Raw genomic sequence first — 24,714 nt, forward strand, 5'->3', positions numbered from 1 at the left:
CCCGCCCCCCTCCCCCGTACGCCCCGCCCCGCGCGGAGCCGCCCGCTCGCTGCGGCGCCCAGCTCGGGGAGGCCACCGGGCTGCCTGGCCGCGCTGCCTGCCGCCGCTCCGCCATGTGGCTGCTGCCCGCTCTGGTGCTCCTCAGCGCCGTGGGCGCCGGTGAGTTTCCGCTGACCGACCTCCCTCCCCCGTTGTCCTGACCCCTGCGGCTGGGCCCGCGGTAACCGGGTCCGTGCCGCCTTCCAGCGGGTTCCGGTGCAGGCGCCCCGCCAGCCGCGGGAGTGCCCGAGGGTGTGAGGGAGGGAGGGCAGAGCCGCCTCCCCGGGGCCGCGCAGCCGCCGCGCTGGCGGGGGTGGGCAGCTCGCTCCGCCCGGCCCCTGCCCGCCGCCACCGCCACCGCCGGGCACAGCTGGCAGGGGGGGGTCCGCCGGCCCCCACGGCTCGCCGCTTCCCCCCCGGGCTGGGGTGCGCTGCCGCCGGCAGAGGTTGCGGGGGAGAGGGGGGAGGCCGTGGCCAGCGCGGAGCTCCCTCGGCTTCTTGTGCCTGGTAGCGTGAGGGCAGCCCGGCTTAACGCGTGGGGAAACACCGCTGGGCGGCCACACTGGTGGCGTTCTGTGCTGTTCTGGGGTGGACGGTGTTTCTTGGGCTTAAAAAGAAACTTTGGGTGCCGTTGTAAGTGGCACCTTACGATCTAACCTTGTCTTTCTCGAGGAGAGGCGGGGGGGGGGGGGGGGGGGGGGGAGGAGAATTAGAAAAAACCGACCACGCTTTCGCTGAGGTGCGAATGCTCGATTCTTCTTCTTCCGTCAATAAGCAGCAGCTCTAAACCCTCCTGCTGAAACCAGGCGTCCGAATGCACATCTGGGTGCTGGGTCAGCACTGGGCTGGCTGGGTGCTGGGGGCGGTCTGAGAGGTGCAGGTGTCTGTCAGGTGCAACCACTAAGCCCAGCCAATTTTGACATAATATGTCAAATTTGTGTTCCCGACTTTGTGTGGTATATATATAGTGTTTGAAACAACCTTTTTTTGTGGCAGCTTCACAGCTGGGTATTCTTCAGCGGGGCCCCCCTCCCAGACTGCTTGGTATAAGGCTCTAAAATTGTCACCTTAACGGATGCCTCTAAGCTGATAATCCATGAAAAAGTTTGAGGCTAGGAGCCCGCTTTGTAGTCCACTGCCTGCAAGATTTGGGAGCTGTTGCTAAAGAGTTCTGATGACTTGCTTGTACCACGAAGAACATCAGAAACAGATAGCGGAAATACCGTTTGTAGTAAGCAGTCGGGTTCCCTTTCGTGAGCCAGCAGCCACGCAACCTCTTCTACCAAAGCAGTTGGATTTGCAGAGGACGAAACCCACAAGTATCTGTCTGTGTGCTGCTGGTGGTGCCTGTTTGCAGCCTGCTCGTTATTTCCCCTGCACTCTGCTGGTGGAGCAGTTCACATGAGTACTTCTTAATTGGCTTCAGGCAAAATAGTGCCAGCTGTCATACAACAGCAAACCGGTGGAATCAGTAATTTACAGCTCCCTGCCGTTCTGTGCTAATACTAGGAGAAAATTGTGATCAATTTAATTCCTTCAAGATGGTGGTTTTTTGTTTGCTTTGGTAAATATTTGAAAGTATAGTTGCTTCGCTTAGTTGGAAAGCACCTCTCTTGGTGAAATGGAGCCAGTGGGGAATAAGTTTTTCCCGCAAAGTATAAATATGCTAGCTCTAAAGGAGAAAAAACAACCCGTAAGCCCAAAAACAAACCCCACTTGGAAAGGACTCCACACTTGGAAACCTTTTGTCGTGTGGTGCTGTTAGGGTGAAATTTCTTTCACGAGAACCATTGAAGCACTACAGCTTTTAATTCTGTGCATTTATTTTGTTATTAGTGCATAGTTTGTGGTTTGGGTAGTTTCCCGCTGTTCTACTTCTGTTACTTTTTTATTTTTTAAGGTACAGTTTAAAAAATGCAACACAGTGAGTAAACCAGAGAACAATTCTTTCCTCATTGTAAAGTGCTGTCATGAGTAGTACATATAAAGTCCTTTTATTAGAACCTTTTGATATTCAGTAGTAATCCAGTGACTTGTGTGAGAATATAAAAGCAGTGTTTCAAAGGTCACTCTTTTTAAATCTGATCTGAGACTCTTGCTTTGAAAAAAAATTAGCTACTGTAAATGGTGACACAACTTTCACTGACACTTTTGTTTTTCTTTCTCCCTATCCCCTAATTGAATTTAGTCATCAAATACATATCACAATTCTGAGCTGGTTTATGCATGTGCATGCCAGTAGCTCCTCTGAAATCACTGGGGCTACTCCAGTTTGTAAGTCTGTGTGCTTACAGTAGTAGGGGTTGTGGACTTGTTTTACAGTACAATATCTTTTTCCATGTTTGGTTTTATAAGGTGCATATAGTCAAGCATTTTGAATAATTAATGCCACTGGGACTTTGGGGAGCAATTACTGTTAGGACAGCTATTAAACTTAAGTTATGATTTCACACAAATGAGGAAATATACAGAAAATGAAAGATTCAGGGACTTCATACTTTGCAGTCAAGCTAGTTTAATTAACCTCTTCTGGTTCTTACTGTAATTTAAATACTGATGATACAGCTTTTTGTATTCTCAAGAGCTGATGAATTGATCTTCATTTCTGATAAAATCTTGGCATGGGATTTATGTCTTTCTTGCAAGAGGGGCCAGCCAGTACTACTCTTTTAGAACTGAGGTGCAATGTGGGAGCGAAACGGTAAAAACCAGCAGTGATAACCTAATCCTGCGCAGTGGTGATTTTTCATTACCTGCATTGAATGCTATTGTTAGTACCATTTATCACAATGATTTGTATTACAGGTTGCTTATTGTTAGAAGTTCTCTGTTTTCGGTTATATCGTATATACACTCAAATACTAAGTAATCTTATTTAATACATGGTATTGTGTGTGCACCTCCTCCATTGGAAAGGAAAAGAGAGTATTTGCAATAAGTGATCTAAACCTGTGGGCATTTGGCTCCACCTTCAGAGATACGAGGGAACAAATGACAAACCTTTGTTGGCTGAGCTGCCCTGCCGCCTTCTCTCAGAAGTGTAAAAGTAGATTTTTTTTTCCCCATGTCCTTAGTGATGTCAAAAGGATGCTTGCATGGAGCTGATGCCTAGATCTTCGTTTTTAGATACCTGGGTGATCAGCAGCAAAAATTGGAACATCAGTGGGACAACCTGTGGTTAATATTATGTGTATGCTTTGCAGAAACCTGGCCTTGGTGCAGTATTGCTGCATGTGGCATTTTAGGGGAAGTGTCCAAGTAAGTGGCAGCCCAAAGTTTTATTACTATTTTTTGTGATAGCTTATGGTATCTTACATTATATCTTACATAGCTGTCAGAATGGCTAAGTCTACTTCGAGCAGCTGTGGTAGAATTGTAACACTTTTTTTTTCTTCTTCTGTTATTCCCTTAAAGCATGGTTCACTTTGTGGTTTCGCAGGCGAGGTTATTTTGTTTTCCCATGTCATGTGTTGTAATTCTTTTTTCTTTCTTCTCTGGTATATTAAGAAATAACTCTGTGTTGCTTTTCATTTTCCTTTATAGGATCTGCCCAGTTGGCATTTAGTGTGACAGATGTAGTTGAAAGAAGTGACTGTAATAAAACTGTCATTTTACCTTGCTATGTGACTAACCTAAAGGAGAACAATGCAAATGTCATGTTTGTTACGTGGAAAAAACAAGGAAAAACAATTTTTTCTTTTGATGGAGCAAGAGCGGAGTTTTTCAGAGACCCAACAGTTCCATCAGCTAACTTACGATCTCAGACGGATTTACCCAAGGGTGATGCCTCTCTAGAGCTTAACAGTGCAGACGCAGAAGTTGGAAATTACAGTTGTGAAGTAACAGAATCAAACAGAGAAGGAGAAACCAGAGTTGAACTTAGAAGCCACTCAGGTGAGTTGCCTGCTGTTGTTTTAGAGTCTATTGGGAGAGAAAACAAGCAAAATCTCACGGGGAAGAGAAAAATAATGAATATGACAATGTATTACTTTAAATTGAAAATACAAAAAATATGGCACCTGGGCCTTCTAACATAAATGCTAATGTGAATTACTTTGGATGAAGTTACAGGGGAGTGCTTCTGTGGGAAAGATCTGAACACATTTTGTCATTGTATAATAATGTATGAAGATCACTTGTCTAATAGAGTGAAATCCATGCTTTCCTACATCTTTTAGATCACATGGTGATATTTTCAGCACCCTCATGTTATTGCATTACATGCTGTAACATATTCCTAATATCTTTGTAATTCTGAGAGATACGCATCCATCACAGTGGCTGCAGAGATCTTTTCTTTGAGGAATTGCATCGTGAAATCTTTAGCTAGGCTGGAAAAATTACAGCTAGAAGTAACAGAAATTCTGTGTAAGAGCTCCAAAACTTGGAACTGAAGGTATGCAGTTTTCCAGTAAGGTTGGAGGTGCTACTACTAGATGGTAACTTGTTATGGTTGTCTAGCATTAAACATCATCCTCAGATGATAGTTCTTAAAATAATCATAACTAACTGATGAATTTGTCAGTTAGTGAGCTGTTTTACCTTACCTTACAGATGCAGCCCATGTGCTGTAGTGCCTCAGCTATTGCATAATGGGGTCTGCTCTGTGTGTGCAGCCTGTCTAGTATTCTGCAGAAGTGACAGTTACACTGAACGTGTGTGTGTTTTTCATCTATTCTGCACAGGAGACTTGCTTCTGGATAACTTCTCAGAAATACTGAGTATGTTACATGTGTCTAGCACATGGAGTCTTACCTGTGTACTGTAGAATTATTGAGGATGTTTTTGTGATGGGTTTTTGCATTTGTCATTAAAATGCATTTTATGAAGCTAAACCAGATGTTAGTTGTGTCCTGCTGCAAACATCTGTGTAATGCACAGTTGGGTCTAATTATCGAGTTGACCATATATCCTGCAAGCCAAATGTGATCCTGAAATGGAGTGAGAGGGGCACAGCCACTGAAAGAGTGAGGATGCTACAAAATCATTCCATTCTTAGAACACTGCAAAAGCAGGGAAAGGGGTATAGGCAGTTTCCTTCCTTCTCTTATAGTTTCTTCGTTACTCGACCTTTTTGGACTGTTACTGCCTTTCAGTGTTAAGCTCTAGAAGGGGAAACAAGGCTTGAGGATGTAGTATAAGCAAGTCCCATTTGTAAATCTTGTTTATTTTTATTTTTCTGTGTTTAGAATTTTGAAAGTGGTATAAAGACTACAAAGCAGGAAACTGATGTAATTTTTCTAATTTCATTTTCTAGTTGTCAGTTGCGGCGAGGAAGGTACTCCAACACCAGAGGAAAAATGTGGTTAGTGAAGAATTTATAGTTGCGAGGTCACATTAGGTTTGAGAGTATATGCTAGAAAATGTAAAACTTAGTCTTATGTTTGAGGGTTTAGCCGAAGGTAAAACAGTCGCTTGCTCTCTCTTTAAATTCTCCTGCATAATTTTTTGTTGTTTGTTCCTAAGCATTCTAGAGAGACTCTTGAGATAATAAGCTAATAGAAGAAAGTGTAGCAAGTGAGTTTTGAAAAGGGTCAGTGAATAATGGAAATCCTGTACCAGTCTGCACTCTTGTCATTTCTGAGCCATGAATTAATGCTGTCACTACTAATATGTTCCAACTGATACTTTTACAAAGGTAGTGTTACAAGAGCCAACTGTTCTCCATCTCGCTTTACAGAATTCCTGGATTCACCTAGGAAGTGAGTAGCAGAATGAGCAAGATTTCTGTGCCAGTGCCCTCGTCTTTGGGCACACTCTTTCCTGATCAGTTACCTTCACAAGAGAGTGACCGTAAAGTTTCCCCTTTTTCTTTTCTTTTCCTCTTTTTCCCCTCTCTCCCTCTTTTTCTCCCATCTTTTTCTCTTTTACTCTCCTGTCTTACTTCCCTTTCCTTTCCCTTTTCCTTCTCCTCTCCTCCCTGCCTGCCCACCCCACCACCCTCCATGTCTGGAAGTCTCTATTGTTAGTTTGGAACTGACTTCCTTATACTGGCTGTCAAATCCTCCAGGAGTTTTGAAGCACCAGAGTAAGGGAAATGTATTACCAGGAAAATGTGTTCAGCTGTTTCTCTTACTTGCATGTTGCATGTACCAGCAGTATTGCAAACATTGCCATACAGTAAGTGCTTTTAGACTCTATAAAGACTGGACCATATATGGTTCCATGTTGCATGCTGAAGGCCTAGCAGATACCAGGCTTCATGACTGCTTGCTTTCTCTTTTAGTTTCTCTTTTCTTGGTAGTGTCATCTGGAAGTGCTACGTAGGAAATGAAGCTGCTTTAGAGTCTGCTTGCAGATACTTTCAATTCATTAATAATTCTCAATTACATCAAACAGCATCACTGGGATTTGCCTGTAGGGTTTGGCTCATCCAGAGACTTGTAACTGTGCATCGAAGTTACTGTTTTATTTGCGTTTTCAAAAAAGCAACTAATATTAAACAAAAAGCCTTGCTTTAAACAGTTCATTAAATTAGGCTTCTTTTGGTGATAAAGTTGTTGACGGATAGTCCTCCATTTCTCTGCCTTTAGCATAATTTTTGATTGCCTTGTATTTGTGTTGTAACCACAGTATCTTCTTCTGTGACCCCTTGCAGGAGGAGGGGAGGGGGAAGAGGGGAATTTGTGAATTTAAAACTGTCTTCAAGGTATTTACTTGGTATTGAAAGTTTTAAGTTGCTACTTAATTCCATGTTTCTGGAGCTGCAGATACAGCTTTTAAATATGGAGAGTAAGTTAAGAGTATGCACCTAAATGAAGATTAGAAATTGATTTGGAAGCAACGGTGCAGGCAGAGGAACGGTGGCAAGTATAACTTAAGAAATGGAGATTCTGGATTCTACTGAGTGAGTCTAAATGAAGTTATGAGCAGAGATGCAAGAAGTCAACTGCATTTTCTTGTTCAGTGGAGATATTTTCCTAATTTCATGTTGGAAGGTGGCTTACACAGTCTTACAGCACGAGTGACTGAACAGCCTGAGGCATCCAAGATGCAGGGGAAAAAAGGCTAAATGGGTGATGGTGGGAGGACCTAAAGAAAACCACGTGATTTCTGAAATTAACAAAGCAGCGTTTCCTTCTCTCTTAGGTTAGCTCCTGCATTCCTCATCACACATCTGGATTTCTAAAGGAATTGTGGCAGTTGGGTAGAACAGAATAGCTGGGGAAGCATCAAATTGGATTTTTCATATCTTCCCTGCGTAGCCTAAATATACCATTTTCCCAATCTGCTGTGCTGTTTGTAGTTCTACAATCTAACTAGCTTGTACTGCCAGACAATAGCATAAACATGTCCTCTACTCCAGTGGAGGTTAAGACCCCCATTTTTGGAAAATGTTAGGGTGACTAGAAATGCTGAAAACAGGTTGTCATGCACGGGATCAGAGTGAAAAAATAGATAGGTAGAAGTCATAGCTTGCTTAGCCTATTATAACTCTTAATTGCTAACCATTGCATACAATATTGAGCAATCTAGAGCACAGCCTAAAAGGAGCAATAAATGTAAAGCTAATAACCTCAGTTTTTGTTTTCTTCCTACCGTTTTTCTTTGTTTGTTCTCTAGGATCATGGTTTCTTCTAGTGGAAAGGGCTATCATCATAGCGTTGCTGTTCTTAGTTATTATTTTGTGTTCGGCTCAGTTAAGTGTTGTTGGTAAGTATTGACTCTTTAATTCCTTGCAATTATTGATTCATCCTGAAATCACTTGCATGCGTAAAAGAATCTGTGTAAGATGAAAGGTGGTGCTTACATCTAAAAGATGCGTGGTAGAATTGATATAGATAATCCACAGAAAGGCGGTGTGTCTGCTTTGTCAAGTAACTTGGCATTCAGTTTGCTCTGGAATCCTCTCCTGATCATCCATGCTGTTACAGTCATTTCTGGGCTTGCTTTTGGCATGAATTGGCTAACCTCACCAGAGAATTAACTCATATACAGTTCTCAAGGTAGTTCCTAATAAGCACTGTTTACAGGCTTGGTCAATAAGAGTACGGCCAAGCTACTTGCTCTGCATAGTTGTCCATTTCCTTTGCTTTGAGTCTTGCACTCTTGCAGGACACATGACATTTTTGACATCAAGCTACAAAACCACCAATCAGCCATGGCATTTGCAGAGTTTGGGACCTTTGAACTGAGATCGTGACCTCATCAAAAAGATGTGCGTGTTGTGGCTTCAGCATGGCATGTGGTGCCACAGTCACGCTGTGTGGACGCAGGCACTCTGTGGTAGGGGTTTAGCCCTAAGCAATGGGATCTGAGCAAACCAGTCTGCTCTGTTTGCTTGGAGGCCAGGGGCTGGGTGCTTTCCTGGGGTTAAGATTTTTAGCTGCTCTGTGCTTTCATGGCAGAGGTATGGCATGCAGCCTAAAGGATCTGTGTTCAGAGCTAGTCTGCTATGCAGTGATGTTTCTGCTGTCAGTACTGTTGCAAACTTTTTTGCATGTGTGTAATTTTTGTAGGGTATATTTGATAATAATCTACTGTCATTGGTTAGAGCAAGGAAGCTTTTCTTCACTGCTAGTTCACCATTACATTATTGAATCATCAGAAACAAAACCACGTTTCGTTTTATGGTCATAAAATCAATATGGAGAATGGTGGTGCTCTCGTCTTAATGTGAATTTGTTCATTAGTCCTTTAGCCATGGCTGAGTTATAATTTAATACCGACATCAGTGATTTCGTTAAATGTTTTTAGAGGCAATACATTCACCAGTGTCAGACATCCTTAGGTATTCTTTATGCACTGGTCTCCAACATCTGTGCAACACAGTGTGTGCTTTATGGCCTAGTCTTTCAGATGATTCCCTGTGGTGCAATTTTTTATGTCAGCCTTTGAGTTTTTTTCAGTCTTTTTCAATTTGTAGATGTCATGGTTTAATCCCGGCCAGCAACACAGCCCCACGCAGCCACTCACTCACTCCCCCTCACCCAGAGGGATGGGGAGGAGAATTGGAAAGGAATGTAGAACTCCAGGGTTGAGATAAGAACAATTTAATAGGTAAAGCAAAAGCCACGCATGCAAGCAAAGCAAAACAAGGAATGAATTCCGCACTTCCCAAGGGCAGGCAGGGGCTCAGCCATCCCCAGGACGGCAGGGCTCCAGCATGCCTAACAGTTACTCGGGAAGACAAATGCCACAATGCCAGACATCCCCACCTTCCTCCTCCTTCCCCCCGTTTATATACTCAGCATGATGTCATATAGTATGGAACACCTCTTTGGCTAATTTGGATCACCTGTCTGGCTGTGTCCCCTCCCAGTTTCCCGTGTCCCCTCTTGCTGACAGCGCCTGAGAAACTGAAAAGTCCTTGATTTAGTATAAACATCACGCAGCAACAACTAAAAACATAGGGGTCCTGTCAACATTGTTCTCACCCCAAATCCAAACCGCAGCACTGCACCAGCTACTAAGAAGAAAATTAACTCTATCCCAGCTGAAACCAGGACGCTAGACTTCTAAAAATATATAAAAAAAATAGAAGTCTACTTAGTTGAATCCATAAGAAATGGAAATAAGTTGTACTCGGAGTGATTTATAGTAATCACATACATATTCATCCATCTGTGTATAATTTCCTTTACTACCTTCTCATGAACCTCTGAAAGTGGTATGTGACTCTTCAAAGGCCCAGCCGTGGTCAGGGGTTGAAAACCAATATATGTATTTAAGATCATGTTATTTCTATAGTGTTAGATTCCTGATTTTCATTGTTGTTTACAATGGTTTAGGAGTCTCTGATATGTTCAGGAATTGTCGTTACCTTGCATTCATAGCAGAACCTCAAACATTTTTAGTATTTTGGTAGGAAAATAATAATTGTCCTGAAATAAGCATGGGTAACACCCATGGAGAAGCACAGTCGCTTTACAGGAGGAAGTTGAACCTGTTTGGATTTTTTTGCACCTCTGCACTTTATTGTGAGGTCTGTGACCTCTGTGGGGAAAAGTAGTCATGCTACCTCTAACTTAATAAATGTGGGTGTACTTGCTGTTTGGTTTTGTTGGGTTTTTTTTTTGTTTTTTCCTTTTATTTGGATTGTTTTAGTTAATGTGTGAATCCAGCAATACTACAGTATACCTTTAAATAGTTTGTTAAACTGGGCATGATTCTTCTGTGTAACACTTGGGAATATGTGATTTTTCTCGGGTTTGTGTTTTATGGGGGTAGGGTGGGGGTTTTGTGTTGGGTTTTTTTTGTTGTTGGTTGGTTTGGGCTGGAGTTTTTTGGTTTTTTGGTGTGGGTTTTTTTTTCTTACAGGATTGGCTTTTAAGTATAGCATATGCATTACTTATTTTTGCCTTTTTGTCTTGCTTTCCTTATTTAGCACATTTATAATACGAAAAAATGTGGATTTCCAGTACAGATAATGCAGCAAGTTTTTATTATTACTACTCTTCCAAATAAGTTTTTGGTTTAAATGGCAGTAGTATTTGGTAATATGACTGGGGTCCTGTTGTGTTAGGCAATGTGAATATAATGAAAGAGTTTTAAGTGTGAGGGTATTCTGTAACCCTACTGTACATAAGATTCTATTAAATATTTTTTCACATGTACTCTAGAATATTTACTGTATCCTCATAATATTTTTTTGGTGTGCTAATGCAGTGCATGTAAGTGGGATGTTAGTTCTGTATGTGTGCCTTGTTTTTCTTTTTGAAGTTACTTACAGTATTAGTTTGTTCTGTTTGTGATCACCAATTTCAACATACGCCAAGACTGTTAGTATATTAATTTTGATGCATGGAGTAAGAAGAGCTACCATTTTTGTGTCTTAGTGTTAGCAGTGTGTAAGGCAGAAACACACACAGCTTATTATGATTTTCTATTTGTACTGTTCCTTCTTTTCCAAAGACTACTAAAGTGCTGCTGCTTTGAAACCCTCCACTGGAATCAAGCATTTCTGAGATGGCAGCTATTTAGCAGTGCAGTTTTAGTGAAAATTAATCTTGTCTCTGGCATCTGAACATGTAGGTCATACCATATATACTCCTCCTCAAAGCATTCTGGTGAGATAGGAACAACACCCTGCTGCCTCGGGGACAGAGGTGATGATGTCTGACCTCACGCAGCGTCATGGGGGAGAATATTAAACCTGGAATTTCTAAATCCCTGTTGGACACTCACTTGAGTAACAAATTCACTGCAACGTTATTTAAATGTCAGTAGTGCATCTACTTGAGTTAACCTGTGCTATGTCCCAAAGTTATTTTCATAACATCTCATCTGAATTGTATAGAAGGGGGAGTTGAGAATTTGACTAGAACATCAATGCCAGGTTTCATTTATCAGAATAAGCTATATTAGCCATATCAAACAACGAAAACAAATGAATTGTTAGTTATATATATATATATATAGTTCCTGGTTTTTAGGAATTTGTTTCTTTGTTTAGGACAACAGTCCTAATTGTGAAATCTGTGTATTTTAGTGAGAGAATCTGACTGTCTGATTGGTTTCCTCTCTGTCTCTCTGTTTTGTCTTTAAGCATTAAAATATGACATGGTACTTCAGAAGAAAATGGGCATTATTGTAGCAGGTATCATCTTCACAGTTGCTGCTGTTGTAGGCACTGTTCTTTTTGTCCAAGGTAAGTGTATTAAAATTGTCTTCCCAGTTTAAGGGAATAACAGCACAAATTAATCTCTTCCATGCAATTGTATGGAAGTTATTACCACCTGTTAATTGTCATCTACTAATTTTGAAATGGAAAAAAATAATTATAGAATGTAACAGAAATGGCATTGTGCTTGTCAGGCCCTCAGATGATCATAGGGAGATACAGACTCCAAATGAATATTAGGGGCTAGGAAGTGACTTCTGGTGCTTTGGTGGGATTTTTTTCTGGTCCCTAAAAACTTGATGATACTAATGATTTACTTCTGTTGCTTTGTGCTTTAGTTCAGTCAAGGATTTCTGTTTTACTAATTTCCATCCAAATGTTTGCAGATGGGTATACTGCACAGAATCAAGCTGGTCTTGGCCTAATTGTAGTCCCTGCTCTGATTTTGGTACCGCTTCAATACTTTATGTTTGGGATTGGTGAGTATTTATTTTTTCGTGAGCTCAGGAGCATACTGATAGAAACACTTGAGCTCTCTCCCCCTCACATATTCCGTATACTATTATCATTTTTATAAATAGGTGCTACGATAATGTCCTGGATTTCTGACATTCTTGGTATCTTTAAGTAAAATGTGTAACCTGTGCTTGTTTGGCTAAATTGCTTCAGGAAAGAATTTTAAGTTATCTGCTTGAAAACATGAGATTTAGGGTAGGACATCTGAGTGATTCCTGCTCTTGCTTCCTGGGTCTTGGGACTGGGATGATTAACTTAACTCTCAGAATATGTGTTTCTTTCTTCTTGAGGTTTATTTATAATTTTATTTGTATATACATAAATCTGTGTGTATACGTACAAGACCCCTGAGTGACTTGTCAGTTTTGTTATCGCACTGGCTGGCTGATCTTGGCATTTAGGAGAATCTAGTTTTTTTGTAAATAAACTACCTTATTTACAAAATAAGTCTCTTATTACAAAAAGTCTCTGTAGTTAAACTTTAAGAATTACAATTTTGTTTCTTTTTCTGTCTTTCCCAGTTTTTGATAGTCTACCACAAACAACATTTGCTCTGATAGGTTTGCAAATTCTTGGTTATATAATTGCTGTGGTTGGTTTTGCACTGTGTGTCTCAGGTAAGCAATGAATCGTCTGTAAAAGTGTCTGTACCCAATGTTTTATTTATTTGTAACACTGAAATGCTGTGAAAATGGCTTCACTACACTTAGTGTTAGCAACTTCTGTAAATGTACTTCAGGACTACTATGTTAATGCTTGTTTTATTTGGTGAAACAAGAATAGCCCGAAGGCAGTATTACATATATCAGTTTCGTTAGTATGACTGTATCCAGCATGACTGCATTTTATGAGCAGTTGCTTTAAAAATAAAAAAGTTGATTGTTTTAATTTTGCAACAGTTAGTGCCCTAAAGAGTCACCTAAAACCAACACTGACCTTTATTACTGTTATTCTTACTGAGGCCTAGGGGATTCAGAAACTAAATCAGTCTCATCGTAATTTTCTCCTGTTCAATGAATAAATCAGAAATTCCTTGTTAATCTTTGCTGGTATGCGACTGATAACTGAGTTGCTGGGAAACAAATACCATTGAAGCAGCCTGAGAAGGCAAATGCAGAGACCATAAACTTGGAAGAGACAGTTCTTAAGATCGTTTTAATCTGGTTGTGGCTGGCATTTTGCTTCAGCGCTGAAAACCAGTCCCTGTTGTAAAGGAACACAAACGAAGCACCGTACAGAGTGATACCCCTTATCCCTGCTTCTGACCCTCCCCTTGTCCCCTGCCTGCCTTCCCTTCCACCCACCAGAAAACCCTGCAGCAGAGAAAAAGTTGAATTTAGGACTGGGCATCCTTGGCGGTATATTTAGTAATAGAATACATGCTTGTGTTCATTGGAAGCACTGTATATCCCCGAGTTATTGTTTTGTAGAGACATTCTTCATTTTAATAATTTATTTGGTTGGGGATTTAAGAAAAGCTACTTTTCCTTGAAGTGGTTTCTAAAGGTTTCTCAAACGTGGGTAATGATAGACCTTTCAATGGAGTTGTGATTTGAGTTTTATGCCTATTGTTTAGTATTTATGGAAGTACTTGTAAGGGTTATCTGAGTGTTGTGAAATGTAATAGTAAAATTAACTGATGGGAGACTTTTGGTAAAGCATTAATCCTCTAGAGTAATACAAAATGGAGGATGTTTTTATGCTCTCCAGTAGAAAGTCCCTAGTTTTTCAGGGTGACATTTTTACAGGTCATGTAAGGTAGATGTTATCTGTATCTTTAAAGTTTAGCTCAGTGACCCTGAAGTGTCAGCAGAAATAGCTTGTGCTAGGCTGAGCTCACAGATGGTTGCAATGACTTCAAGAACCTGGAAACAAGGATCAGAGAACCAGGGAGCTTCTGTAGTGAGCTATGGTTAGGTTGGAATAGCTTGTTCCTGCCCTGTGATGTCCCTTTAAACATGGAGCAGTCCTGTTACCTGCGGTGGATTTGCCTCAGTACTACCTGCATAGTCTGCTCCTTTCTTCCCTTCTGTTTTTTGTTTAGACTTTTTTATCAGTAACAGTGTTGTGTTCTGTAATCTCATGTAATTATAGTTCAAAAAAATTGGAATTGAAGATGTAAGTTTAAATTTAAAATGCCATTAATGAAAGAATGTTGTCGGTTGCAGTGTATGACTGTAAAATAGCTAAACTGTCGTAGAACAGTACACCTAAGCAGGATGAATCAGTAAATGCCTCTGTATCATTAAAGAATGTATCCAGAAAAAGAAAGATGCAGAAGTAGTTCTGGTATAAGTTTAAAAGAGAAATTAACAGTGTCTGGTTTTATCAGCTTGCTTATTTTAGTATTCAGTTGTATCTGAAAAAAGGGATGTTTGTGCTTTTACTTGCTCATGGTGATGCACTTTCTTTTACCATGTTTTTAACAGCCTGCCCTCCCTTACATGGGTCTGTTGTGATTGCTGGCTTAGCTATTATGGCCATTGCGACTTTGCTTAGTCTGGCTTACGTGTTTATTATGGGTAAGTAGCACCTAATGTTCTGCTTTTTTTTTTTTAGCACCTAAATATTCAGAAAAGCAATTTTCTCTGTTGTACTTTTCAGAGGTAGACACAGCTTATTTGAAGATCAGGTGTGATTTCAGGATTACACAGTTTAAAAAATTACTGGAAAGTTGTTTGTATATATTGCCTTTCATAGAGCCTGTGGGGAGTCTTCGGTAAAGAAATTTGCAGCTTATCGTAATAAACTGCCTTGAGATCAACACAGCAAGGTTTCTCAAGTAAGAGTGTTTCAGCTGTAGGATGGATGTTGCTGTTTAAGCTCAGCATTTATGCAGTTGACTAGCTCGAGCTTAGAATGAAGAGAGCAAAAGGATTTCAGGGCGTCTATAGGGTGAGTTATGGGATGGTGTAGGCAAAAGCTTATCAAAATATGAATTTAAAAAAGCAAAGTCTGCCTCGTGATTTCCACTGGTATAGATGTAGGCTAAAATAAGAGTGATTTGAATGCATACATTTCATTTTGGTGAATCCTATTTTTTCTTACGCTTAATTTTAAAAGCCAGGAGCAAAGAATAGCAATACTTTGTTTCAGAAACTGGCCTGTTCACCAGATCTCAAAAAAATGGCAAATTTAAAGATATAAAAGCCAGGCAGGCCAGCTAAATAAGCCCAAAAAAAAAAAAAAAAAGGCAATGCTGTGTAATCTGGAATGCTGGCACACCACAGCATAACATTATGTGGGCTTTACAGCTTGGATCTGAGAGCAGAGTGACTTCATTTGTTTCAGGCTGTGCATGAAGACTCTTCAAGCAGCTTGTTGGTTCGGATGCAGAGCCATGCAGCTGAGGCTGTATTGCTTCCAGAAGCAGGCTGATGTGTATACAGTCAGCACGGTCCCTAGTCTGCCCTGAACTATGCAGTCTTCCAGGTTTAGAATGTGCACACCGTGTGTGGGCATGGTCAGAAATAACAGACCCTGAGACAGGGCGAGTTTCCATTAAAGAAGGAATTAGGGCAGAATGCCTAATATGTAATGTCTGAGCTAGGTGAAGATGAGTAAAAAATGGTGACAGGGGTGAAGCGAGCCTTTTAACAATAATAAAAGTAATTTTAATTGACTTTGGGCTACTTGTAATATGCAACTGATGCATTGTGCTAATTATCTGCATAAATGTTGCATCTGTAGTTTTATTATGCCGGCTGAAGAAATCAAATGTGACTGTTGGGGTAGGTTCCAGCACACCAAAATAAGCACGAAGAGTAGTGTGTAGCGTAATTCGTTCTTAGAGCTGACTGCATGAGTGAGACAATTCACATACTATATATGATGAGATTATTCGGTTCCTAAACAGAGGAGTGCTTAGAAGCTTAAGAATTTGCAGATCATCATATTAAATAGTTTTGGATAGGGGAAGCTTCAGTTTTGTGTGTTGCTGCTCTGTTCCAAGTTTTATCAACAGATATTTTTATTTGATTGATCTTGATGTTTATTCATCTGCCTGGTCACTTTTTTGTAATTATTTTAGGTTCCAGAATGAAAGATCATCCTCGTCCAGGGGTAAGCTTAAAATTAATAAATTTGGGGTGACTAGATGGCTCAGGGGATTGTAGTGAGATACTGAACCTTTCTCCACTAGTTCGAATTCAGACCAGGTTGGTAGCAAGCGAAAGTTCTGGCTGTGTAACAGATGTCTAATGTTGAGTGAGTTGGTGGTCTTCATTGTCCCTATTGAGTGTGTCTATAGTACTGTAATTGCCACCCTTACCTAATGGCTACTCCAACTGTTGTGCCTGAATGGAATTTCAAGGGCTGTCACAAAGAGGTGGTGGATGTGAAGGGAAGTTTGGTGTTCTTTAACAATGCACTCTTTCATAAATATAAAGACCTTTTGCTCACCATAATGAAAATGCCCTTTCATTAAGGTGAGTGCGAAATGCCGTTGATTTTTTTCATCTAGATGGCTTGTAATGAAGACCTAGGGGTATTTTTTCCTGTGGTCTTTCACACCAGAATCCTTTAATATTCTGTTGAATTCCCAGCTATACAGATGCTATAGCCTTGGCCTTTCTTGTTTGTTTTTCTTGTTTTCCTATAATGCCCTTTAATTTGATGAGACCATCTGAAAGTAGAGCGTCTGTCTTTAGGTAACACAGAACAAATAGAAAAGCTTCTTTTTTTTTTTTAAGAAGGTGTTTCAGTCAGTTTTTCTGAATTCTAGAGTTACTATTCCTAAACTAGTAATTTTCATAGGCGTATGGAGTGCTTTGTAATGATCCATGAATGAGAACTACCTAATTTCTGGGAGTTCTGCAGAAGTAAAGAGACACAACTGTAAAATACCAGCAAAATTTCCTTGTGGCAAGGGAGCATGGCAAATGCGAAGTCACCCCGTTTCTTGGCTGGCAGCCGTCATTTGAGAGACATTTCCAGGTCTCCTTCAGCCTGAGACCCAGCTGCTGAAGAAAGATGGTTTCTAATAGTGGGGCAGGAAAGCTGACTGCAGTTAAGACAACAGATTTATTTATTTATTTATTTATTTTCTCATCCACTTTTGTTTTAAGGGGTAGTATTTCAGAGGGTTGGTCTCTCACTTAGGGAAGGAATGTAAGTGCACAAAGTTCCAAAAAATGAGAAAGGTTCACAGAGTTCATTCTGTTATAAAAATTTGCTGAGAAGCATATTACAGATAAGCTTCTTTCAAAATGCAGTCTTGCCTTTAACATACTCTTGTTTACTTGTAGCATGGAAGCAGACAGGGCAAGAGGAGATTTTTATTTCGTTTTTTGACTCTGTTTTTCGTTGTAAATTAAGCTTTGAAATAGAAACCAATATGCTAAATAACACCCTTTGTGAAACTCCATCCTCTTTACGAACTGTTGTCTTCACAAAGTGGATTGACACTGCAGCAAGGATTTGACAAATAAAGAAATAGCTACAATTACATAGTAGTGAACATCATGTTAACTCTCTGAATTGGAGACAGGAAGGAAATAAAAATAAATTTTTAAAATGTAGAGGTCTGAAAATAGTTTTTTTGCAGCTGCAGTTAGTGGAGGGTCAGATACAGAGAAATTCAGGTAACAATTATTTTTGCCCACGAACTTACAGAAAGGTGGAAAATCAAGTGTGTTAGTATGTTGCTCATTTCCATCAAGGGCTGTTCAGCATATATTGCTGTACTTCAGGCAATAAATAGGTGTGAAGTAATTTTAAAAATACGTTTTGATTCTGTGTAATCTAAAGACTGTGGAAAACTTAGTATCAGTGAAGTGCTTCGTTTTGACACTGGGGCACACTTACAAAATAATGCTTGATATTTTCTTGAGCTGAGGGGGAAAAAGGTGTCTATTTTGAAGTCTGCCGTCTTAACCAATTACTGATTTTTATTTTTTTTTAACACTTATAGATTGTGTGTGTTGTTTTTGATGATTGTCTACCAAATTAAATGCACAACTGTGGTGTATTTCCTTTTGAGGAGATTACACTTTGTTGTTTGGCTACTATTTTTTTTTTTTAAGTCATGCTGCTTTATTACTAACCATTGATCAAATCACAGAAATAATCAGTTAGGTTTTAGAGCTTAAAAGTAGTATGTGCATGCCTTTTCTGCCACCTAGAGGTACTTCATCTGAGGAAAAATGTACAATGGGGAAGAAATAGTCTGGAGAATGCAGTTATTGACTGATTTAATTTTTTTTCAGCACTCTAGTCATTAATTTTATTAACTTTCAGCTTTCTTCGTTTTTGTAGAATCACTACTTACTGTATATGTCAATTAGAGTAATTTAACTGTGGCGAGCCAAAAGTAGACATGAAGGCTTTTTATACATATATATATTTTTAAATGTTTTGCAGAAAGCTGTAGAAGAACCACTAAATGGTAGGTGAAATTCAAGGCTTATCTTCTAATTAAGGGATTAATTATGGAAAAAGGTCAAAAAATAATTGTAGTTCTCAGTACAGCAGCACTGAGATGCCAGATTGGTATGTCAACTTATGTGGCTCTAGGCGTTAATAAGAGTTTGATCTTTAGATGAAATTGTGCCTGCAGCTCCCAGCTCTGTTCTACACTGCTCTGCTTGCTAGCCAGTGGCACTGTTGGACTGTTAAGGATAAATCTAATACCTCAGTATATTATATCCACCCTCTTCACTTTGCAAAAAAAGTCCAGCTGTAGGAGGAAAAGAGGGACAGGTCTTGAAAGTTGATGTTAATTCTTCTTCATAAGCATTTATCTTGATGACGTAATTACACTTATAACAAAATCTGTCCTGTCACTCTATTCTGTTGCTATTTTGGGGGGTTGGGGAAGCTCTACCATAGTGTTGGGAAACTCCGATAGCGCTTAAGATGGGGGAAAATGGCAATGAGAAAGGGATGACTCTTCTTTTTTTTTTTTTTTTTTTTTTTCTATTCTGTTCACTAATTGGCATGCTAAGTAGTAGCAAGTTCTAACAAAAAAATTAGAATTAATCTGAATATTAATTATGAAACATTTCTTGCTGTTTTGCTCATTACTAATCCATTTGCTTGGCTTTTAAAGATGCAAAAGGAGTGATGTTAGAATGATGGTAAGTCCAGAGATATTGCCAGATATTCATTTTAATTAACATGTATTTGGTGATTTTGAAGTTTAGAGTTACTCTGTGATAATATGATGAAACTTGGCAGAGGGGTTTCAGTGCAGGTGCTGTTCTTATTCAAATGATATTTCACTGGAAAGAAAGAACACGTATTTTCTGTATTATACATAGAGGAAGAATGAGTATTTCTTAACAGTGAAGAGGATGAGTCAGTGAGAACTTAAATAGTATGTTTCTGATCAAATGTGGAAAGTCAAATAGTTTGTATGCTTCCTTTATGCTTATGTAGTATTTAAGATGCATGTACTGTTCCGTGATGGTGGGTGGTTGTATTTGGTTTTCAGGTTTTTTTGTTGGTAATATAACCAAGCCTTCTCTGCATATTTAATTGGTGATCTTCCATGGAAGTTCATAGGAAAGTGGTTTAAAATTAGACCACACACACTCTTAAGGTATTATTTAAATTATCTGGGTTTTGTTAGATTTGTTTGTATTCCAATCAGATTTCACTCAGTTTATTATTATTCAGGGTCTGATGGTAGTGTGTAAAAACAAACAGAATTGAAACACATTTTAATAAAATTTAAGAACTGTTTAAATAATGGCAATTTTTTTTTTCTGACAAACCTGAATTTTGACCTTTTAAGATATAAAAGTGCACTGTGGCTTCTGCCCATTGGTTATGCTTGATGTTTAAAGATCTAACAAATACTGTAAACAAAGATGTATGTTTCAGTGCCCTGGCCCAACTTAAGATTTCTTCTGACTTGAAATAACTTCAACGCTGTGATTAGTCCTTCTTGATTTTATAATGGCCTGTGAGATTGCAACACCTACTATGTGTAAATAGACCTCTCCTAATTTATAATAAGCCATTAAATGGGAGGGACTGCATTAATTTGGCCCAGAATTCCCAAACTGGTACTTAAAGTGGGTAACCAAGTTTGCAAAGATTCTTGGTTCCTGCAGCCCATATCTGTTGGAAGAGTAATAGAGTCTTCCTGGCCAGATTGTTGCATTGAAGAGCTTAAATGATAGATTGATTAGATGCTGAGGTCTGAAAACGAACACAGTCTTTTATTGATTCTCTTGCATCCAGAAGCTGTACTTCCTTTTCACAGCAGTAGGGTAAAAGAGCACTTGTTGATGCTTATTGGTATCTGTTTCTTCCTGGAAACTGAGCAGACTTGTCATGAGGTATCACTAGACCCTTAGCCTAGTACTCCTGCATCAAACTACAACACTTTGCTAGTCAGGATAAAGAGTAAGGTCACTCTAAATCTACTTAATCTACTTGAAATATTTTTATGTCATGCTGCTTCTAGAAGGCGTGAATTGACAATGTGACAATAAATGAGATAATAGTTAGCCCTAATTGGGAAAAGGTATATCAGTTGATTTTATAAACAGGCTTCCTTACAAATACCACGTACTGCTAGGTTTATGTTACTTATGACTACTAGGTGAGTCATCCAGATATGTCACAGCATTATTTTCTAAACCAGTAGCAATACAAGCACTTTTGCAATACAAAGGACAACTGCATAGGTGTCACCTAAATGCATGGATAAAATGTATACCAGTTAGTATAATCTGAAGTAGGTGGAGTGGAAGGTAGATCCTGCATCAGAAGTGGTTATTGCTTGTTCTTCAAGTCAGTGGTTTAATATTTACCACTGCATTGCATTCAGAACTCACTGTGGGGGGAAGATAAGGATTCGATCCCTACAGTTATCACATACTGCTGAAGAACAGGGTAGAGGTTTGCTTGGAGATCTAATTGTAAATAAGTTGACTGTTTCTTCTTGGGTCTCATTTCAGCTTATAAGAACCTGCCTCCTCTTCTAGTGCTGAGGTAGAGCTTCTAAAACTACAGAAATTGCTAATTACCAGTTTCATTTTGACTTCTAGGGTAGGGTTAGAAATCTGTGCAGCTTCTGCCCTGAAAGACGGCTTCTAAAAATAACGGAAGGCTTTACAGATCGAAGGCAGGGGCTCTTGACTCACAAGCTGGAGGCAGGAGCCTTCTGAGGTCTACCTGCTTTCTACCTTCCCTTGAAAGTTCACACACTGAAGGAGGGATGAGTGCAGTGGTGAAGCACAGTAGCTTACGAAGTATCACGAGAAGGTAAACCAGCATTAGGAGTAAGGTCAGAACAGGTCAGGCAGCTGAGCCTGGGTGCTACAGCTCATTCCGGTTGAGGAGTTGGGGTTCCAAGACAATGTACACTTTCCTGTTGTGGAGAGGCTGAAACATCACTTGCTGTTAGTACCACTTTTCTTGGTTATATGAGCACAAAGCGTGCTTTCAAAATTCGAAGTGAAAAAAAATGATCATTTTTTAAGCTGTAACTTGGGTAGGCAGCACAAAATGTGCTGCTCTTCCTGAACTTTTTGTTGTTGTTGTTTAAATTCCCAGATCTGCAGAGCTATGTGATGTGTGAAAAGTACACCGTTGTTGATACACCGTGGCCTTGAAGATGCACTACTCAACGAGAAGAAATTCAGGAAACTAGTTGTTTTGCATGTGTGGCAAAAGTGCTTTTGATATAAATGATGTAATTTTATAGTCAGAGCAGCTGTAGCAAGGAACATGTGTGTTTGCCCACATGTGATCTTTATTTTCTTTTGTTATGGTATATATGGGATGGTTGAGGGTGAGAATATAAAAAGCACTGTTTGCCCACTACAGGGTCTCCCTGCAGTAATCCTTAGTGGTATTATTTTCAAAAACTATCGTTTGTCACTGCTTTCATAATGGGCCTGCTCAGCCCAAAGATTGCAATACCATTTAGACTATTGTTTACTTTTATTTGTGTGCATGGGCAAGGTATGGTCATGTGTCTACGATACAAGCAGGAAGTAGAGATTGTACAAATACATCTTTTTTGACATTCTGCAAAACTTTTTTAAAAAAAATAAAATGCTGAAACACAAAGTTGCATAAGTACAAAGTTTACTCCTAGCTCTCCTTAAGTTTTTATCCAAGTTCTCCTAATTCCATGAAACAGTAGTATTCCTCTCTGTGGACAGCAGTCATGTATGCTCTGGTGGCTGCTATTTTAGTCCGGTGAGAGAGCTCTCCGTGCCTCTTCTGTATTCTTTGATGAGAAACTGCTCAGCTGTTGGAGCCTAATTCAGCACTGGAATTATGGAGCACAGCAGCTAGTAATTTTCATGCTGAATGTGGTTCTTGTGCGTGTTCATGTTGTGCAGTGTGTGGTACTGGAAGCAATTTCAGGCTTTCTTAACTCAGTGAATTTGTAAAAGTCATGGATGCTTCATGAAAATAGGAGTTGCCCTATTTAGTGTATTTTTGACAGAGTTTTAAAATCTCTTTTCTTGAATGGAAAAAGGAGCTATTTCATTTCTGACCCGTTTGTGATGCTGCCGTTACGTTACAAATACATAAAATAGAAAGTAAGTAGAGGCTGATGAGAAGTGAGGATGTTCAGTTTCTGTATATATGTTAAGTGGAATGGTTAAATAAGTTTACTAGAACTTGCACATTCCATGAGATTTTACCGCCTTTTACAATTGTTTGGGGAGTTGTTCCAATATAGTTGGCTTCTTTTGGACTTCATGTATACTTTGTAGAAATCTTGACACTGTCTCCTCTTTGTACTAAGGTGATATATTTCAAAGCTACACGTGGTTTTCTCCTCCTAACAATTTAAAACTGTGTTTGGAAAGCTGTTGCCAAAAGGTACTGTAATAATATCCATGTTTTTAAAGATTGAGTAATTTGGCACGTCTTGGAGTTGGATGTCATAAGCAAAGGTTTGTGTCTGTGTTGTGAGTATGTGTTGCAGAGGTTCAGGTCTCTGCATGTTGAGCTCCAAATCTCGATGCAGACACCTTGCATCAAGAATTCAACAAAATAAAACTGAGGTACCTGATTTTACAGCATTTACTCTTACAAACAGTCCTTTTGCTAGGGCTGCAGGATTGAACCACTTAAAGGAACCCATGGGCCAGCCCCTCACTAAGACCAGTGGAACTGGCCACAGTGAAAATGATTATTCATGTGATAAAGCGTTTTAAGAAGCACGTATGGCTTACGCTACTTTCATACCTTCAAGTTTGTCAGTGGGAGTATTCATATAAGATTTGAGCCCAAATATATGAATCTTCTGATACAGGTTTTTCCCATGATTACAGCAATCTCTGCCTCAAGGTGGGAGGTTAACTCCCCATTAGCAATTCAGTGTAAGAATTCAGAGCTCCTGATTTATAACTGGTGATGCCCTCTGGCAGGTTGAAAGTTGAGCAGCTGAGGAATAAAACCCAAGCCAACTGGAATTGTGTTGAGGTATTCTGCCTTATAAAAACCTTTACGTATAATAGCTTTATGTTAAGTTCTGTAAAGCAAACTGCAGTAGAACCCGTCTGTGTTACTGTGGGGCGAGAGCGAGCTGTTACGAGCCGTTGTGGAAGCGTGAGGAGCTCAGTGGCCATGTACAGGCTGCAGAATCAGTTGCCTCAGAAATGGGAGAAACCCACCATCCTGTTGTTAAGGGCTCGGCTCTGGGCTTCTTGTAGGCACAAATTTAAAAGCGAGCATTTGAAGTCATTGGTACACCCAGCCCTTTCCCACTAGTAATTTAAAACCAAAGTTGTTCATAACTGTGTGCTTCCATTTGTGTGTGTACGTGTGTATATATAAATATATAGACATTTTAAATATCTGTAGATCTATAGTCTTTACCCAAGAAAATGTTTTTATTTATGAAACAATTTTGTAAATATTGTGCTAATATACTTAAAAAATAAAGTAATTTTAAGTTGTTTTTGTGAGAAATTTTCTTGCTGCTATCACATTGAACTTCTGTAACTGCTTCTATAAATTTGTAGTCATAGCTTCTCCCTGCCTTCACACCCTCCTTCCCCCCACATAGTTTATTGGGTATACAGCAATGTGCTCGGCGTTACTTAGGCTGCTGCAGATGGTTTTGCTTGGGAGATCTTGGTATTTCTCCTTAAAAAGGTCATCAAGTTGGGGAAGAAAGTATGTAGATTGCTCCCCGATAACTTCAGTTAGGCTGCCTGGGTTCGGATGTCAGATGTCATCACCGGAGTGTGCTGTGGGAGGAAATAACGAGCTCCCCGTGTAACTTCAAAGACCAGCAGAGCAGTGCGTGCTTCCAGTCGGTCTTTGCAACACCAAACTGTTTTGGTGAGAAGAGGGTTTCTGATGCAGCTGCTAAAAGTTCCAGATTTTCTGAAGTTGTTTGACGCTAATTTAAGAGTGAAGAGATGAGAGAAGGCTGTAAGTCCTGCCTGGAATATTTTTCTGCTTGTACATCCCCTTCAGTTGAGCTGAGCTGATGGCAACAGTTGCAATTATTAGCGATTCCCTGCTTGTTCAGGGTGATTTGAACCATGGCTGTGACTTCAAGTTCTCTTTCAAAATCTTTTGTGATTTCCTCATGGACACACACTTTTCCTCTCTAAAGGAGCCATGGATCACAGTTTGAGCTATGAAAAGCTTTAGAATTTTGCTGTGCA

The 24,714-nt window shown here is 39.8% G+C and overlaps 1 protein-coding gene across 4 annotated transcripts; it reads left to right on the forward strand.

Moving 5' to 3' along the window:
• CD47 (CD47 molecule) lies at positions 1-23,996 on the forward strand. Of its 4 annotated transcripts, XM_080376182.1 has the most exons (12): positions 1-159; positions 3,583-3,933; positions 5,297-5,344; positions 7,603-7,692; positions 11,528-11,629; positions 11,989-12,081; positions 12,640-12,735; positions 14,548-14,640; positions 16,149-16,180; positions 18,479-18,503; positions 19,167-19,194; positions 21,626-23,996. In XM_080376182.1, the coding sequence occupies exons 1-11, from the start codon at positions 114-116 to the stop codon at positions 19,190-19,192; spliced, it is 1,002 nt and encodes a 333-aa protein (XP_080232308.1). In that variant the 5' UTR covers positions 1-113; the 3' UTR covers positions 19,193-19,194; positions 21,626-23,996. The 4 variants fall into 4 exon arrangements, with proteins under 4 accessions (XP_080232308.1, XP_080232307.1, XP_080232310.1 ...); XM_080376181.1 differs by lacking the exon at positions 19,167-19,194; XM_080376184.1 differs by lacking the exons at positions 18,479-18,503; positions 19,167-19,194.
• The last annotated feature ends 718 nt before the right edge of the window (positions 23,997-24,714 follow it).

The sequence above is a fragment of the Falco punctatus genome (genome assembly GCF_963210335.1).
Source record: "Falco punctatus genome assembly, chromosome: 2".
Lineage (NCBI taxonomy): Eukaryota > Metazoa > Chordata > Aves > Falconiformes > Falconidae > Falco > Falco punctatus.

What these genes read in the sequence shown, in the direction of transcription:
- CD47 (XM_080376181.1), top strand. Translation starts at nt 114, where the DNA reads ATGTGGCTGCTGCCCGCTCTGGTGCTCCTCAGCGCCGTGGGCGCCG. An exon ending in AACACCAGAGGAAAAATGTG is followed by an intron (nt 5,345 to 7,602) that starts GTTAGTGAAGAA and finishes TTTGTTCTCTAG; the next exon opens with GATCATGGTTTCTTCTAGTG. An exon ending in ATACTTTATGTTTGGGATTG is followed by an intron (nt 12,082 to 12,639) that starts GTGAGTATTTAT and finishes TGTCTTTCCCAG; the next exon opens with TTTTTGATAGTCTACCACAA.